General features: G+C 47.2%; 1 protein-coding gene across 1 annotated transcript in view; it reads right to left on the reverse strand.

The window, feature by feature from the left end:
- Positions 1-2,035: 2,035 nt before the first annotated feature.
- Positions 2,036-18,018, reverse strand: part of BPI (bactericidal permeability increasing protein) — a 35,481-nt gene continuing 19,498 nt past the window's right edge. Inside the window, exons 7-15 of the mRNA XM_058432860.1 lie at positions 17,364-17,455; positions 15,494-15,670; positions 14,707-14,766; positions 13,109-13,276; positions 11,881-11,948; positions 8,436-8,478; positions 5,039-5,102; positions 3,857-3,933; positions 2,036-2,381 (exon numbers count right to left, since the gene is read on the reverse strand). Of these exons, the coding sequence (XP_058288843.1) occupies positions 2,343-2,381; positions 3,857-3,933; positions 5,039-5,102; positions 8,436-8,478; positions 11,881-11,948; positions 13,109-13,276; positions 14,707-14,766; positions 15,494-15,670; positions 17,364-17,455 (788 nt within the window). The 3' untranslated portion in view covers positions 2,036-2,342. The remainder of the gene's footprint in view (positions 2,382-3,856; positions 3,934-5,038; positions 5,103-8,435; positions 8,479-11,880; positions 11,949-13,108; positions 13,277-14,706; positions 14,767-15,493; positions 15,671-17,363; positions 17,456-18,018) is intronic.

The raw sequence follows: 18,018 nt of genomic DNA on the forward strand, positions 1-18,018 counted from the left end.
TAGTCTCCCCAGCAGCCAGAGGGCTCTTTTACAAATGTGAATTGGATTGTAACATTCTTCCACTCAAAACTCTCCAATAGCTTGCCTTATCTTTTGGAACAAAACCTAGAGCCCTTAACAGTCCTCATGGCCTCCCAGTCTATCCCACGCTGTGCTTCCCTTCTCTCTCTTCCTTCTGCCCCTGCTAGCTGCTCTTCTGTTCCTATTCAGGGCCTCCATAGCCCTTGGCTAGTGGAGAAAAAGATGCATCCTCCTGGTGGACAAATTAGAGAAAGCCTTTTGTTTCCTCAACCTGGTACAACCTATGTTTTACAATGTATAACCTATGCCACAGAACAAAGAAGTTCTGCTTTAAACGTGCCAAGTCCCCCAGAACAGAAAATATTTTGACATCTGGGAGGAGCAAAAAAAGCATGGGCTCTGACGTGTGGGAATATATAAGGTGGGAATTCCAGCTCTGCCACCTGCTGGCTGTGTGATCAGGGGACGGTAACTCAATTTAAAATGTTTGAACAGCTGGGCTCGGTGGCTCACCCCTGTAATCCCAGCACTTTGGGAGACCCACGCAGGTAGATCACTGGAGGTCAGGAGTTCGAGACCTGCCCGGCCAACATGATGAAACCCCATCTCTACTAAAAATACAAAAGTTAGCCAGGCATGATGGCACATGCCTGTAGTCCCAGCTACTCAGGAGGCTGAGGCAGGAGAATCTCTTGAACCTGGGAGACAAAGGTTGCAGTGATCTGAGATCGCACCACTACACTCCAGCCTGGGTGACAGAGCAAGACTCTGTCTCAAAAAAAACAACCAAAAAAGTTTGAGCAATTGCCATCTTGGGGGATGAAGAATGCTATCAGGATTAAATTAGATCATTCGTGCCCTTTGAGTGTGTTTGATCAATGGCCCTCCCTTCTTGTGTGGCCCTAGAGCCTTTACCTCCATTTAACAGAGAATCAATGATGTTGGCAAAAGTGTGTACGTGTGTACATTTTTCTTTATAAACAAAATAAATACCCTTTATCTGCTTTTGCTTGCTATGAATGCTTCTCTTCAATTTTACCATCACCAACCTGTGAAGCTTGAATAACAACACATTCCTAATTTGTGCCCATCCCTTGCCCTCTTGTCCTTCTGATGCCTTCAGAAGTCACAATAAAACATTTTAAAAACTAAATCTGGTCAAGTGGTCCCCCACTCCACCATCTGCATCAACCTCCTCCAGTGTGTTGTTGCTCATCCTTATGGTCTCAGAGCAAATTTCAGCAGTGTAGAAAGGCCTTCCAGGACTCCTCAATCAATTTGAATCACAATCCATAAAACCCCATCTAATGGGCTGAGATAGCCCCCTCTGATGTCCCATGGCAGGAAATGGCCCAAAGCCCCAAAGGAAACTCCCCAGAATTCCAAAGACAGTCTGGGCTGGTGATCTGGCTTCCACACCAGGGCTGGGAGAGTCATGGGGAAGTGCTAATTGCACCCAAAGATGTGACTGAAGCAGAAAACCCCAAAGGACTCTGTCACCTGGCCCGTTGTTCTGCTTTTGGGGACAATGGCTGGGCAGGAGAACATGGATGAAGTGGGGTCATCACTATGGAGCCCAAGTGTGGGGCAGGGAAGGCGGGCTGTGCAGGCTAGCTTTTCAACAGCGACACCGTGTGGTAGTGACGGGAGCAACAGTCCTAGTGGATGGGTGACTACACAGGACAATGGGCTGTGCAGAATGACCGGTCAACAGCGACACCATGTGGTAGTGGAAAGAACAACAGCATAGTGGACTGACCCACTCTCCAGACCCTCTCTGTGTGACATTAGGAATTTGGACTAAGAAAATCCCAAGGACATTTGGAACAATGAGACTTTCTGTTAGTGGAGGCTGTGGGGATTCCAGAGATTAATTACAGAAATAAAAAGAGATGATTGTATCTGTGCTGTAAAATGGCATTGCCGGCTACATTGGTTACAGCCAATGAATAATAAATAAATGAACATAAAACAAGAAACAATATCAGCACACAGAATCCACAGGAAAAAAACCAGAAGTTTTTTTTTCTTGAAGCACAAATGGAAATTTCTTGGTTACAATTGAAACGCGATTCCTGGAGGAAATATCTCTGCAGCCTTAGCCCTTGAAAGAAGCTCATAATCCCTAAAATACACATACCATGCACTTTTCCAATGAATAAAGTTTCCTCGTGTTTGGATCATTTCTGAATCCGAGTCGAAGAAGTTTGCAAGGGGCTCTTGGTTAAGATCTGGAGAGGATTCCCTGGGGAAAGGCAGCCTGTGCCCCACAGCCCATCAGGAACAGGTGCAGCTGACAGCCCCCGGCACCCCTGGTGCCTTCATTTATAGACGACATCTGCACCAAACAGCAGGAAGTTCTAGGGAGAGATGGGAATGTTGTCACCAGTTGAAGATGCACCCCTTGTTTGTGAGTGTGGAGCTACTGGAGTTTTAAGAAGGACATTTTGGGAGACTGCCTCTTGGGAAGGAGAAAGGCAGGGCCAGTGGGGGTCACTCAGTGTCTCGCTGCCTGGATCTACACATCAACAGCTGCCAACGTCTGCGAATCTGTCAGCAGCTTCCCTGGAAGCTGCCTCCTTCTCAGACACGTAGACCCCCCGGGCCATTTTAGAGGCCTTCATTTGTCATCCCTGCCTCATGGCAGCTCAAGGGAGCGCTTGTTCCAATCAAGGCTGCAAAACCACTTCTCTCTGCTCTTTTGTGTCCTTCACTCAGGATTTTTAGAAATGAAGAAATTAAATTGTGCCATGGGTCATTTTTTTTAAAGCACGGACTTGGTAAAATGTGGGGAACATGCGGTATGTGTTTCCTATGCACTCTTGGCTATTTTTCTACAGTCTCTCAGCCCCACTAATTAGCTCCCTGGTCTAAAGAATTGAGGATTGATGGGTTGGACACTGGGAGAAAGGGAGAGGGAGGGATCTGGGTGATGCGAGGCTCCCCATGAGGGCCACAAGTTATCAGGAAAGCCTTTGACCAAGATGAGAAATGCAATTCTGGGTGATGGTTTCACTGCTGAGGTGACAGCTTTGTGGGGACATGCTGGGTTTAAGAGGCCTCAGGGTGGAGACATTGAGGGAGACTGCAAATGCACAGGCTGAGAGTTTGGAAAAAATAGAAAGACTGGAAGCGTGTCTGGGACATTGGGTGGCACACAGGTGGCAGCTAAGCCTGAAGAGGTTGACAGGAGTGACGAAGGCTAGCCATTGGTGGGGGAAGAGAAGAGGCCTGAGGAGGGGTCCTGGAGATCTCCAGCTTGCAGAGAAGGGGCAGGAGAACAAGTAGAGGAGGTGGCGGGTAGTCAACCAGGAGCTAGGGGAGTGCTGGAAACTAAGAGAAGAAAGCATGCCCAGGAAGGGCATCAGTGTCAGATGCAGATGGAGGTCAGCCTGGGCGAAAGCCACAAGGGAGCCTTCTGTGCTGTGTCTAAACCTGCCAGACAAAGACCACATGTTATACCCCACAGTGCCTAGTACAATGCTGGGTGCAAAAGGCGTGTAACATATATTCATTAAATATTTAAATGCACCTTGTGAAAGAGGCTCTTTGGCCCACAAATGCATTTCATTTTTGCCGAGTGTAGTATGGAAACGATGCAGTGATGGTTCAAAGCCGGGAGCCTGGCTTTGAATCTGGACTTCATTTAACACTGTGTGGCTTTTCTGAAAGTTGGTCTTTCTTCTCTGTTTTTTAACAGCATCCACATCCCAGGGTTGTTGTAAGGGTAGAAGGCGCTTGACACAGGGCTTGGCATGCAGGAAGCATTGCAGCCATAGGCTGCTATTGGTCACTCTCATTAGGGGAGATTTGTGGAAAAGACTCCGGGACTCACCTGGTGAGGCTGAAGCACCATGTTGTAGAGCTGGACTCTGGCCGGCATCGGGAGAGGGAAGCCTTTCTGCAGTTTCTCTGTGACAGAGACCAATGGTGAGGACCAGGAGCAAAGAAAGAGAAGGGCAGGGGAGGAGGGAGGGCCAGAGAGCCTGGGTAGACAGCCTCCCTGAACCGGCATGCCTGGCCCTAAGTAGGGACTGGCATGGGCATACATGCCTGAAAGGAAGGCTGCCCTGGAGTCCGTACCTCCCACCTGTTGTCCATCAACCCCAAGTCCACTTCTAGCACCTGCGTGGACTCCATCCCCATGATGACCCTCCTGAGGGTGCAGCACCGCTGGTATACCCTAAACCAAAAATCCGCTGCTTGCAATGGTGTGAATAGAGCATGGTGTGTAATAGGGGTATTTATGCATGTGGGCATGAAACCCCTCAACATTTAGGATAAAGCCAGAGGTGGACAGTGGCCAGGGCAAGTGCCCCACATACTGCCACATTCTGACATGGAACTTTGGAGAACTCTAAATTAGAATGTGGCCTCCCAGGTCATTACAAAGCTACATTTGTCAAGGTAGGAGGACAGATCCCAGGACTGATGTATCATATTCCATATGATAATTTGTTGGATTAATTGGTAAGTTCTAAATATCCTAGTCACAGGTTATATGGGCCTCTATTTGTACTTTTGCCTCTCGCTCTCGAAGGTCAGGGGCTGGCCTGCCTGAAGCTCTTACCAGCGTGGTGATCTAAGCTCTGGGAGGGGTTATCAGGGAATCCCCTCATCCTTCTTCCAGAGTTGGAAAAAGACCATAGGATTTGTTTTTCCTGCTAGGATCAAACCCATGCCCCACCTCTTGCCTGCTCTGTGACCTAAGCCGCTAAACCATTCTGTTCTTCCGCTTCCTCCCGTAAAAGTTGGAGATGTTAATAATCCTTCATCTCATGGGGGTTTTGTAAGGACAAACTCATGCAATAATGAATCAACCCATGTGTAGTAAGTCAACCCATGTGAGTTCCCTTTTTGTTCCATCCGTTTCTGGGTCGGATGCCATTTGAAGTTCACTTGACATCACCACTGCCCAGACCTCATACCTGGGGCCAGGTATTAGGTGGCTGTAGGTAATCAACCCCACCCTCTTCCCCCATGACTGAAAATGAATGGTTTCTTCAAAGTTCCTTACCATTAACCCTGGGCAGCACAAGAATGGGTACCATGTAGTTCATGATATCCTGCAGCAATTCAACCTGGAAATGAGAGGGAGGATGGGAGGATGGCCCTGCATCGCCAGAACCCTGCGGGACTGGCAGTCCTCATCACCCCATCTCTGTCACCCTCCTTTCCCCTAGCACTGCTCAGCAACCGTACAGTTGGGAAAACTGCCGAGAGATGGACACAAGTGATATGTGAACACTTGGCAGCCCAGTCAAGGCCATGGAAGTACTTTCTTTTGCTCCAGTGGTTCCAGATGTAAAGCATATTCTCAATTGTAACATGCAAGGCCTTACAGCTCACGACAATGATGAGGAAGGTCATCAGAGAGTGTTTAAATGGGAAAAGCTTGGCTTAAAAAATGCATCCTCTCAGACACTGCAGTAAGAGGGCAAATCGAATCAACCTCTTTGAGGGCTATTTGACGCAATGTTCATCAAAAGCCTGTGTGTGCCTGGTTGGGCTCGGTGGTTCATGACTGTAACACCAGTGCTTTGGGAGGCTGAGGCGAGATGATCACTTGAGACCAGGAGGAGTTCAAGACCAGACTGGGCAACATAGCAAGACCCCTGTGTGCCTTTTGGGCTAGCAAACATGCCTCTAAGGAATTTATCCTAAGGAAATAATGTAGGGTGTAGGAAAAAATGTGGATGCAAGAATGTTGACCAAAGCAACAAATTTATCCAGAACAATAAATTAAAAGCAACCTCCATGTCCAACAATAGGGGAATCACTTGGTGGAAAATGGTAATACTTTAATAGAAGGAAATATTATGCAACTGTTATGAATGATATTGTAGAACTGTAAGTAACAACACAGACATAACCATGATATGTTTTTGAGGGAGGAGAACCAGGCTATAGAAATCACATCATTCCATTTTTTAATTAAATAGGCATAGCAAAAGGTCAGGAAATATATACTCCAAATTATTAACTAAGTGGTGAAAATACGCATGGTTTTTATTTTCTTTCTTTTGCAAATCTGTAGGTTCTGATTGCCTTATAGTGCATATATTTTTCTTTGGCAATAATAAACAAAATTAAAAATAGTGTAAAACCCTCAAGATGCTTGCCTGTAGTCTTGACATTTAAAATTTGTAAATATATACATTTTTGTTTCTGGAACAATCGAGTCTCTTTTCCTGGCCTGTTATTCCCTGGCCTCACCAAATGCAGTACCCTCCTTCCTATGAATCCTGGGAACTTAAAATTTCTAGTTTCTACAGAAGCAGAAATTAGTTATGGACTTAGTCAAGCCACCAAGAAAGCCTTGGAACAAGTAAGTCCATGAAAATACGATGAGGTCGCATTTGGTCCTTTCATTAGGAATCTCATTTGGTAGAAATGGCTGGCTGGATTTTTATCAGATTTGAAGAAGGCACTGGGACGGCATGACTTTGGGATTGGGGGGCTTACAAGGCACACACTTGGTGGGGAACTTGGGGGTATCTCAGGAATCTAAGGAAATGTTCTCCAGAGCAGCAGAAACTGGGATTCAACCAGAGCCCACCAGGAGATTCAGGTCAATGTAGCAAGACTCTGGACAGGATCAGCAGACTGCAGCTTCTGACGTTAGACACAGGGCAGGCACTCTGTGTGGCTGGTGTTGAACAGCATGGGCGACTACTTACTACTAACAGGGGCAACTCGTCATCAACGCCCCTCGTGAGGGCAGCAGGGGCAAATCTACTTAATAATGAGCAGTGATTCCTGGGCAGGGGAATCACCTACTTGAGCTGGGTTTCTCCCTGCTCCTCCCTCTCCTACCAGCCCTTTCTCCATGTCGGTACATAGCTCTGCCATTCATCCAACTGCTCCACCCAAAGCCCTAGAAGTCACCTGGACAATCCTTTGCCTCACGACACGGCCATGAGGGAGGCTTCTGTGCTGTGTCTAAATCTGCCAGGCATTGACCACATGTTATACCTCACTGTGCCTAGTATGGTGCTGGGTGCAAAAGAAGGTGTGCAACATATATTCGTTAAATATGTAAATGCACCTTATAAAAGAGACTCACATCTCTCACTACGTTCTGTCTAAATCTACTTCCAAAATATGTCTCCAATCCACCATCTTTCTCTTCTTCCTGGCTGAGTCCCAACCCCCAGCATCTCACGTGGACAAACACACCAGCCTCCCCACTGACCCCCCTTGTCTGTAATCCATCCCCCCACCCCAGCCAGGGAAAGCTTTTACAAAGGTATAAATCCACTCACAGCACTCCCTGCAGGAAATAGCGCACCGGCTTCTCACTGTCTGTGCAACATAACAATCTCCCCTCCTCTAGCCCAGCCCGGAAGGCCCTGGATGAGCCAGCCCATGCCTGCCCCTCTGGCCACATCTCTTCCGATGCCCCGTACTCGCTCTACTCCAGACACACAGGCTCCCTTCATTCCCCAAACGCACCAAGCTTGTCCCCACCACAGGGTCTTTGCCCCTGCTGTTTCCTCTGCTGGCTCCTTCTCCTCCTTCAGTCCAAACATCACCTCCTCGGAGAGGCCCTCCCTGATCACATCTTCTGACTCTTCATTCTCCCTCATCACTTTCCGCCCATCCCCGCTTTGGTTTTTATAGCTTTAATTGTGACTGAAATCATCTTTTTTTTTTTTTAAAGACAAGATCTCACTCTGTCACTCAGGCTGGAGTGCAGTGTAGCACGATCTTAGCTCGTGTAACCTGGAACTCCCGGGCTGAAGCTACCCTGCCGCCTCAGACTCCCGGGTGTCTGGGACTACAGGTGCATGCCACCACACCCGCCTAATTTTTATTTTTTATAAGAGACGAGGTCTTGCTATGTTGCCCAGACTGGTCTTGAAGTCCTAGCCTCAAGCAATCCTCCTGCTTCGGCCTCCCAAAGTGCTGGGATTATGGATGTGAGCCACCATGCCTGGCCTTTCATTTCTTGTTGTGCTGTCTTCCCATTGCCATGTAAGGCTCTGAGAAGGCATCACTTCCCCATCTTGTGCATCAGCCTACCCAACACTTGGAAGAGTACTTGGCACATAATAGGTGCTCAATAAAATAATTCATTTGTTCATCCAACAAACATTTGTTGAGCAGATTTTTTCTACCAGATCGTGCATGTTTAATCCCATTTAAACCATACTACACTCACTCAGGTGGGGAAGGTCTGGAGTTCAAGAAAAGGGAAGTGACTTGCCCAAGGCCTCGCAGTTAGTAGGCATGGAGCCGGGATTCTGGCTCAGACCCCTCTGCCCGCCAAGCTCCTCAAACCATTAATTCACAGCCAAATTAAATGCAAATGAGCCAGTAGCCTCTTAAATAATGCCTCGAGCCTGTGACTTGTCCCCCTCCCACCTGACAGGTCAGGAGGAGGAAGAAGCCACCAAGGGCCTCAGACTCACCGGGAAGGGGCCAATATCGGAGTGCTTCAGTTCCAGGAGCAGCCTGCGAGAGGGGGAGGAGGGGACTGAGATTACCAATTGCCTGACTAGCATGAGAACCCAGTTTCTAGAGAGGAGAGACCCACTCTGGCGGGTACTGCCCGGTTTTCCCACCCAGTATCCACTCTCCTTCCACGGGTCACAGCCCCCCGATGTTGCCCTTGGAGAATTCACACATTCCCTGCATTGTTAGTGCCGATGACCCCCATACTGAGCTCTGGGTCATGCTGGCCAAAGGGCATAGTCCACCTCTCCTGCCACAGTCATTGCTGCAAAGATGTACCTCTGACCTATGCTGGCCCAGTGAAAGTCAGTCCCAGGACTTCTGCTGGGAATATTGAGAATGAGGTATTCTCTTTTCTCTGGGAAAATAAGGAAGCTCCTGGTGACTATTTTGCCACCACTTGGTGACAGCCTGCTGGGCAATGAAGCCAGCACAGAGGATAGTACAGCCAAGAGATGGAGACAGATTCCCAAGGAATCCGGGAGACAGATTCCTAAGGACATCATTTGAACACCTGGGTCTTTTCTTACCTGAAAACCTTGGATTTTTCAGTTACTTGAGCCAATATACTATTTTCCCTTTATGGCCTTTATGACATTTTTAACAGTGATCTCAGAGGAAGGGGGGAACATATGGCTGTTTATTGAACCCCAACCATTCATTAGCTGTGTTGGGTGCTTTATCCCACTATATCCCAGTAACATTACAAGAGGCAAGGGCCATTACACTCATTTTTACAGATAAGGAAACTGACACTCAGAGGTCAAGCAATGGTCCAAGGTCACACAGCTAACAGTTAGCAAAGCAGGGTTTCTTTTTTTTTTTTTTCTTCTTTGAGATGGGGTCTCACTCTGTTGCTCAGGCTAGAGTATACTCACAGCTGCACTACACAGCAAAATCACAGTTCACTGCAGCCTCGACCTCCCTGGGCTCAGGTGATCCTCCCACCTCAGCCTCCCAAGTAGCTGGGATTACAGGTGTGTGCCACCATGCCCAGCTGATTTTTAAAATTTTTGTTTGTAGAGACAGGGTCTCACTATGTTGCCCAGGCTGTAATAAAGCAGAGTTTTGGCCAGGCATGGTGAATCATGCCTGTAATCCCAGCACTTTTGGGAGGCTGAGGCGGGCAGATCACTTGAAGTCAGGAGTTCGAGACCAGCCTGGCCAACATGGGAAACAATGTCTCTACTAAAAATACAAAAATTAGCCAGGTGTGGTGGTGCGTGCCTGTAGTCCCAGCTACTCGGGAGGCTGAGGCAGGAGAATTGCTTGAATCCAGGAGGTGGGGGTTGCAGTGAGCTGAGGTCATGCCACTGCACACCAGCCTGGGTGACGGAGCAAAACTCTGTCTAAAATAAATAAATAAATAAAATAAAGCGGGGTTTCAAACAGGGCTCCTTGAAGGCAAAGCCTTGGTTGTCTCCAACACTGTACAAAGCTTGAAAACTTGCCCTTGCTCCTCAAGAGTCAGTAGCCTCAGGATTTCTGCTCCATGGATTCTCACACCCTATCCCCATCCCCTGCATATTCCAGGAAGCCTGTGCTCAGCCCACACCCAGCTGTATCCTCTCTAGCTCCTTTACTTGAGAGGCCTATGGGTGTTTAAGAGAAATTAAATCTATGCATTTCTGAAGCAGTAATGTTTGTCAACATGATGCCAGGAGAAATGAGCAGCACGTAAACCTCTGGGGCCCGTCTCAAGGTGAAGGACGGCTCGGTGCCAGGGAGAAGGCAGGACTGGGCAGGGATGTGGGTCAAGGCTGCATGAAAACAGCACAAATGTGCTGAAGAGGTGGGTGCCAGGTCTCACTGTGGGGGGCCATCACATCTGCTTGCGTACGGTGTTTCCTTCTCTCTGCCCCCCGCTCCCGCCCTCTGTCTCCACCTTTCCTTTTCTTCATCTCTCCCCTCCCTTCCTTCCTTTGTGTCTGTCTCCTTCTCTGAGTGTCACTCTCTGTATCTCCATCTCTTTCTCTATGTCTCAAACTCCCTTTCTGTATTTCTTTTACTTTTAAAAATCTATTTATTTATTTATTTATTTATTTTGAGACAGGGTCTTGCTCTGTTGCCCAGACTGGAGTACAGTGTCTCGAACACAGCTCACTGCAGCCTTGACCTGCCAGGCTCAAGTGATCCTCCCACCTCCGCTTCTCGAGTAGCTGGGACCCCAGGCATGCACCACCATGCCTGGCTAATTAAAATAATTTTTTTTTTTTTTTTTTTTTTTATAGAGACGAGGTCTCACTATGTTGCCCTGGCTAGTCTTGAAATCTTGGGCTCAGGCGATCCTCCCACCATGGCCTCCCAAAGTGCTGGGAGAGAGGCGTGAGCCACCGTGCCTGGCCCTGTATTTCTCTCTTTCTGCATTTCTGTTTCTCTTTCCCTCTTGCATACTGAGTGTTTATTCTATTCCTGGAAGTGTTCTAAACACTTCAACACATATTAATACCTCATTTCAGCTCACAATGATGCTCTTGGCAAAGTAATCACTGGGCTTATTTTTTATTTTTTTGAGACAGAGTCTCACTCTGTCTCCCAGGCTGGAGTGCAATGGGGCGATCTTGGCTCACTGCAACCTCCACCTCCCAGGTTCAAGCCATTCTCCTGCCTCAACCTCTCCAGTAGCTGGGATTACAGGCGCCTGACCATGCCCAGCTGATTTTTTATTTTTAGTAGAGACAGGGTTTCACCATGTTGGCCAGACTGGTCTCAAACTCCTGACCTCAGGTAATCCACCCACCTCAGCCTCCTACAGTGCTGAGATTACAGGCATGAGCCATCGCACCTGGCCTTACTGGGCTTGACAGCCGGAGAACTGAAGTTGGCAGCGTTTTGGTGCTTGCCAAGGTGAACCACACTTCTAACGCAGGCAGCCTCACGTCGGGGCCACACTCCTAACCACAAACTCCCCTGCTGGGACTCAAATCAGGGCCATGTGGATTCTAGAGTCTCCCAGCAGAGGATGTTGGTGAAAGTCCCAAGGATGGGGTGAGAAGAAGTTGAAGTGGGATTTCCTGGTGTCAAGGAAAGCCAGGGACATGGAGCGGCTGGATGCTGTTGTGGTTCAGTGGGAATCATCAGCTGACGCCTCCCAGCCATGAGGACTGGCTGTGTCCCAGAACACAGAGCTGTCACTGCTAGAACTGGGACATTTATGGGTAAGCTGAGATGGTTGGTCACCTACAATGTGTGACCTCGAGCAAGTCGCTTTTTCTCTGAGCATCAGTTTCATGGTCTGCAAAATGGGGATACTGTGGCCATTGCACACTCTTTGAGGTTTTAATGTGATACGCCAACATGAAAACAACAATGCAGTGCTTCTGTACATCACAGGGCCACTGCCATCCCACAGACACCAAGGACAGAGGGGCAGCCCCCTCCTCCTCTCACAGGCCCACTTACCTATTCAGCTTGACCTCTCCAACAAGCCTGTCGGACTTGGTGCTGACCTCCATGGAACCAGTTGTGTGCTGCCAAAACAACAACCCAGGGTGAAGTGCCCCAACCCAGGCGCCTGGCTGCAAGGCCTCCAAACCAAGAAGGATCAGCTTCACAATGGCTCAGCAGGACAGCATACACCGTGGGGTCAGGCCTGCAGAGCCAGAGGAGTGGGGAGACTTCCCTTGGCTTTGTGGCTGTTGAGTCCTACACTGTCAGTCAATTTCCATTTTCTCTCTCTACTTCCAGGACCATTTCAGAGTTCTTGGGCCACTCTCAGAGGGGCTGCATAAGACAGGCCAGCCCCATTCTCGCAACCCCTCATTCATTAATTCATTCAAAAAATATGAGGAGGAAGTCCCGGGTTCCCATCTCAGCTGTTCTGTGCAGTCTGTGTGGCCTTGGATGACCCCTCAGGACCTATTCTGTCTGCAAAGTGGAAATAACAGGTCTCAGCTTGGTAGACCCAGTAGACCTGCCTAAGGCCTCTAAGTGCTTCCTGGTGCGGAGAGTGTCTGAACCACACCCTCAGTGGCCATATGGGTGCCACCAAATCTTTGCGGAGTGATGAAGTGATCAAAGGGATGAATGCATAAATCAACAATGGACTGAAAACTGAGGCCAATGAAGGATTCAAAAACATGTGAATGAAAGAATAACAAAGATATGCATGAATGAATAAATGATGGACGAATAAATGAACACATATGGAAATGAATGATCAATTGAACAAAGATATAAGTAAATGAATAATTGAATAAATGAATGCATGTGGGAATCAGAAAAAGTATAACATATTTCAAGTCAACAATCTAATAAATAACCGAGTGAATTAATAATTGAATGAATGAACAAATACACAAATGCATAATTGAATGACTAAAAATACAAGTGAATGAATGGGAACAGTACACATATTTCAAGCCAACATGGAATGAATAATTGAATGAATGAGAAATTGACTGAATGAATAATTGAATGAATAAGTAAACAAATGCACTAGTGAATGGCTAGGTGAATGAATACCTTCAGGAGCCGGCACTGTTGAGTACAGTGACTCAAGCCTCAGGCTCCGGAGTGACACAGTCCAGGTTTGAATCCAGACAGGATTCACATGGTCTCCTGACTCCAAAGACAGTGCTCTTGGGACTGTCTGGGACTCCTCATCTGTCTACAGCCAGGAACTGCTTACCATGCCAATCAGGAAGAGGGAAGCCAGGGAGGAGTTGGGGAGGACGGCAAAGGCCTGGACGTCCACGGCTGGATAGAAGGTAAGGCCAGTGGGCTGCACAGACAGGTGTGGCGGGGTGGAAGCTGAGACATGGATCTGTATCTTCATGTTGGGAAACCTCTTGGCCACCTGCAGCCCCCAGTGGAGACAACCAATGAAAGGAGAAGTTTCTGTTAAAATGTTTCTGAATCCTACCTTGGCCTGTCCCTGCTTAAATACCTTCAATGTCTTCCCATTGCTTTTAGAATAAATCCAAAGATTGCACGGTCTGCCAGCTGGCACCCTGCCAACCTCACCACATTTGCCTCTGCCTCTTGTCTTCCATCTCCAGCCACATGGAACTCTTTCTGTGCCTCAAACTCAACAAACTCTCTTGCCATCTAAAATCCTTTGCACTCTCTGTTCCCCCTTGTTAGATACTTTTCCTCGCATTCTTCTCTCTCGGCTCTTTCCCTTCCTTCAGGTCTCTGCAGATGTTACTTTCTCAGAGAGCAGTAGTGGCTTCAAGGGGGAACCAAGGAGGGCCTTGGTGAGCTTCTTCCCCTCTCTCTTAGTCTCTGATCTTCCCCCAGGTAAATCCACAGTCTGAGTAAAAACAATGTGATTGTTATGCAAATGAAGCTTCAAGACAACACTCCCGGATACCCCTACCAGCCACACCTCTTCCCCCAACCAGAGCTTCTCTGTATAGAAAATTCTGGGGTTTCACCACCAGAGACGCTGCTATGAACAGAATGTGTCTCCCTAAATTCATATGTTGAAACCCTAATTCCCAGTGTGGCTGCATTTGGAGAAGGGCCTCTAACGAAGTAACTGAGGTTAAGTGAGTTCATAACAGTCGGGCCCTGATCTGATAGGATTAGCGTCCTTATAAGAAAAGACACCAGAGAGCTCTCTCCCATCCGCCACCATGGACACATTGAGAAAAGGCCCTGTGAGGACACAGCAAGGAGGCAGTCTACAAGCCAGGAAGAGAGCCCTCACTAGAAACCAAATCTGCTGACACCTTAACCTTGAACTTCCAGTCTCGAGAGCTATGAGGAATAAATTCTGTGATTTATGCCACCTGCTGTGGCATTTTGTTATGGTAGCCTGAGCAGATAAAGACAGAGGCCTTCCTTGACCACCTTGTCTAAAGTAACCTCATCCACCTGTTGGTTTCACTGGTAACAGTCCACATTATTTTTGTTATTGTTTTGGGTATCTGGATGATATTTTTCTCTCTCCACTGGTCTGGGGAGCTCCAGGAGGGTAGGGAGGTGGCCTATTTTGTTGAGTTCCCAGCACAGGGCCCCAGGCACATGGTGGGCATTCAATAAAAATTTGTTGCATAAAAGACCTCCCTCAACCTCCTGCCAGCATCTACTCCCACACCTGATCAACTGGGCACTTGGAGCCTTTCTCTGTTCTGGGGATGAAGCTATTTCCACCCTTTCATGCTGGGTTGTTTCTGGATCTTGTGTGTGTTTGTTGGGTGGAGGGCTCTCATCATCCAGTCAGCAAAGCCCTGTCCTCCCAGAACCCCCAGGCTCACTAAAGGAAAGCAAGGTCTTCCATACCTCAGGTAGGAAGTTTCCAAAGAACTTGGTTGTCAGTCGAAATTTGGACTCCTTTGGAATCTGTAGCAAGAGATGAGGAAAGGATCTCGGAGGATGCTGTTATAGACGGAGCGGAGGGGGTGAGTTCTGTATGGGGGTGAGAGGCTGACTGCACACACAGACGGTGGCCAGCCCCTATGTGACGACAGAGCACTGACCCACAAATTCTGCAGCAACCAGCCTGGAAGCCAAACCACACCTTCTGCAGCAGTTGGCCCAGAATGGTCAGGAGCTGGTCAGTGACCGCCTGCTTGTTTTTTGCTCCTGAGAAAGCCCAATCTGCCCTCAAACCAATCTCATAGGATGCCCCATTTCCAGCAAGTCTGCCTCTGCCTTAGCGTGATGCTAGGACTGGATGACAGAATCTGACAAGTACTCATCAATGTAGCCCTTATGTTTCTTATTCATTACTTCCTACATTCAAAGCTCTGTGTTTGGTCCTCTCATAGACTAATATCTCATTTAATCAGGCATTACTATCTCATTGAATCCTCATGACACCCTTTGGAGAAAACCAGTTATTGGTGTTTTACAGATGACAAAACAAGTTCTGAGAGGTAGAGTAATTGACCTGGGTCACCCAGCTGGAGAGGGGTGGGGCTGATATTGGAACTCAGCTCTAGCTGACTCTAGAGTCAACACCTTAACCTCCCCCAATGTGAGAAAAGCTTTTTCCAGATTTGTCTGGAAGGTCTGCAGGACTCTGGGTCCAGTGCTCTTCCCACACCCACCCACAGCCCGGCCTTACCATGTCGTCTCTAAGGGTCATCTGCAAGACCCCAGCCTCTTGGTATACAAGCCCGGCTGTATTGAAGAAGTAGTCTGAGAGGCCCAGGTATACCATGCGGTCATGGGCAGCAGGAAACTCCATCACTGGTGGAGCAAAGGGAGGTGGATTGTGGTGGTTCTGACTGTAAAACTCCCCCTGGGGGGTAGAGGCAACAGAGTGAGCTCAGATATTCTTCAGGAATTATAAGTCAACATCTCCATCCAGGAAAAAATGGGCTGAAGACACCAATTGTACACTCGCAAAGGAAAAAGCAATGACCAGAAACTAACAGTAGCATCAAATGCCTCCTGGGCATTACTTTCTAAGTGCCTTTCATGCCAGTCCTCGGAAGGCAGGTATAATTATGCTCATCGTATAGGAGAGGACACTGAGGCACAGGGAGGTGAAGTGACTTGCCCAGGGTCACACAGCTGGTAAGTGGCAGAGCCAGAAATTGAACCCAGGCCTCCAATGTCCAGTGAAGGTTCTCCTAACCACTCCATTGTCTCAACCTCAACCTTGCTAGTAAGCACAGAAACCCTATGAAAAGAACAGTGAAATCCTGTTTGTTTCGTCTGTAAAGTTAGCAAAATGGGAAAAGAGGTAAATTGTTTTGAGTGTTGTGTGTGCTTTAAACTGATGCTACCCAGTGTTTGGTGAGAGCATTCATAAGCTGTTAGGGTTGTTCTTTATGTTTCTGAAAAGCAATTTGGCAATATGTTGCAAAAGCAGATCATTTATTTAGCAAATAAATGTTGAGCTTAAAAAACCAAATTATAGATGGATACATATGGTAGGATACCACTTATGTAAAATTTAAAGGCCCATAAAAAGTATAAAAACACAGGCAAGAAGGACACACACCAACATCATCAGCATGGTTCTGGGGTGGGGGGAGAGGCACCCAACGGGGCCTCAGTTATTTCTACAATGTTTTTATTTTTTTAAAAATCAGAAGCAAATATGACAAAATGGTAAGATTTCTTAAATCTGTGTGTTGGGTACTTGGAACTGTGTAGCATTCTCTGTACCTTAGAATTATTTTATTACTTAAAATTTATTACTTAAAATTATTACTTAAAATTACTTAAAGTTGCATGTACTCCATATTATGGGATACATGCAACTCTTAATAACAGTATCAGCTGAGGGTGGTGCTCACGCCTGTAATCCCAGCACTTTGGGAGGCCAAGGCAGGTGGATCACCTGAGGTCAGGAATTTGAGACTAGCCTGGCCAACACGGTGAAACCCTATCTCTACTAAAAATACAAAAAATTAGCCAGGCGTGGTGGCTGGAGCCTGTAATCCCAGCTACCGGACGCTGAAGCAGGAGAATTGCCTGAACCTGGGAGGCAGAGGTTGCAGTGAGTGGAGGTCGCGCCACTGCACTCCAGCCTGGGTAACACGACAAAACTCCGTCTCAAATAATAATAATAAAGATGGACGTATGTACTGACTAGGAATTATCTTTAATACATATTGTTAAGTGAGAAAAGCAAGTGGAAGAACAGTGTGTATCCATTCATGTAGATCATCAGCAAAATCTAGATGGATTTTCTTATGCATTTATGTGAGTGCTTAGAACCAGGGACCTGGGAGGTTAACACACTCCACGGTTGTCAGTGATCAACTCTGTGCAGGAGCCCAGGAGATAAACAAGAACTTTCTTATTCACTGAGGATAATTACTTATTGTTTTAATCTTTTACTCTGTTGTATCACTTAGATATATGAGGGTATTTATTTTTTTTTCTTAGAATGCCATTTGGTCTAGCAATTCCACTTTTAGGAAATACTCAAGGATGGACAGAGACACTACTGCAAGGATGATCACTGCAGCTTTGGTTACATTTGTGGAAAAAAAATGAAGAGCCCAAGTGTCCCAGGAGGGGGCACTGTCCTCGTACCTTATCACAAGCTGTCCGCTGAAAATCCAAGCAGCTAGTAAAGGGCTGCAAGAGGACATTTCATGGATGGCAAAGATGTTCCTATGATACGTGTCGAGTTTTTAAAGTTATAAAGCAGAATATATAATATGACACAAGCAAAATATATGTCTGTGTGTATTTTGTTGTCTATATGTGAGTACATATGTGTGCATTTTTTCCTGTTTCTATATTGTGGGTTTTGTGTGTATTTGTTTTTGTATCTATATATGTGTACATTTGTTTCTGTCTCTCTCTCTCTCTCTCTCTGTGTGTGTATCTTCCTCTGTTTCTGCAAAGACAAGGGTCCTCTGCAGTTTCTAAAGTTTCTTTTTCACATTGAATGTGTTTTGAAACAAACAAATAACTGTAAACAAACAAGCAAATCACCAATGTGGAAGGACTGAAGGAGGCACAATCCAGGAGGAATTTCAGAGTGGGACCCACTCTTGCTGGGGTGGTAGGGAAGGCTGCTCTGGGAGTGACAGCTGAGCGGAGACCCACGTGGTACTATAAGAAGCCAGCGGGGTAGAGGTGGGCATTGGGAGGGAAGGGAGTACCAGGCAGAGGGAACAACTA

The sequence above is a fragment of the Hylobates moloch genome, unplaced genomic scaffold (genome assembly GCF_009828535.3).
Source record: "Hylobates moloch isolate HMO894 unplaced genomic scaffold, HMol_V3 SCAFFOLD_21, whole genome shotgun sequence".
Classification (NCBI taxonomy): domain Eukaryota; kingdom Metazoa; phylum Chordata; class Mammalia; order Primates; family Hylobatidae; genus Hylobates; species Hylobates moloch.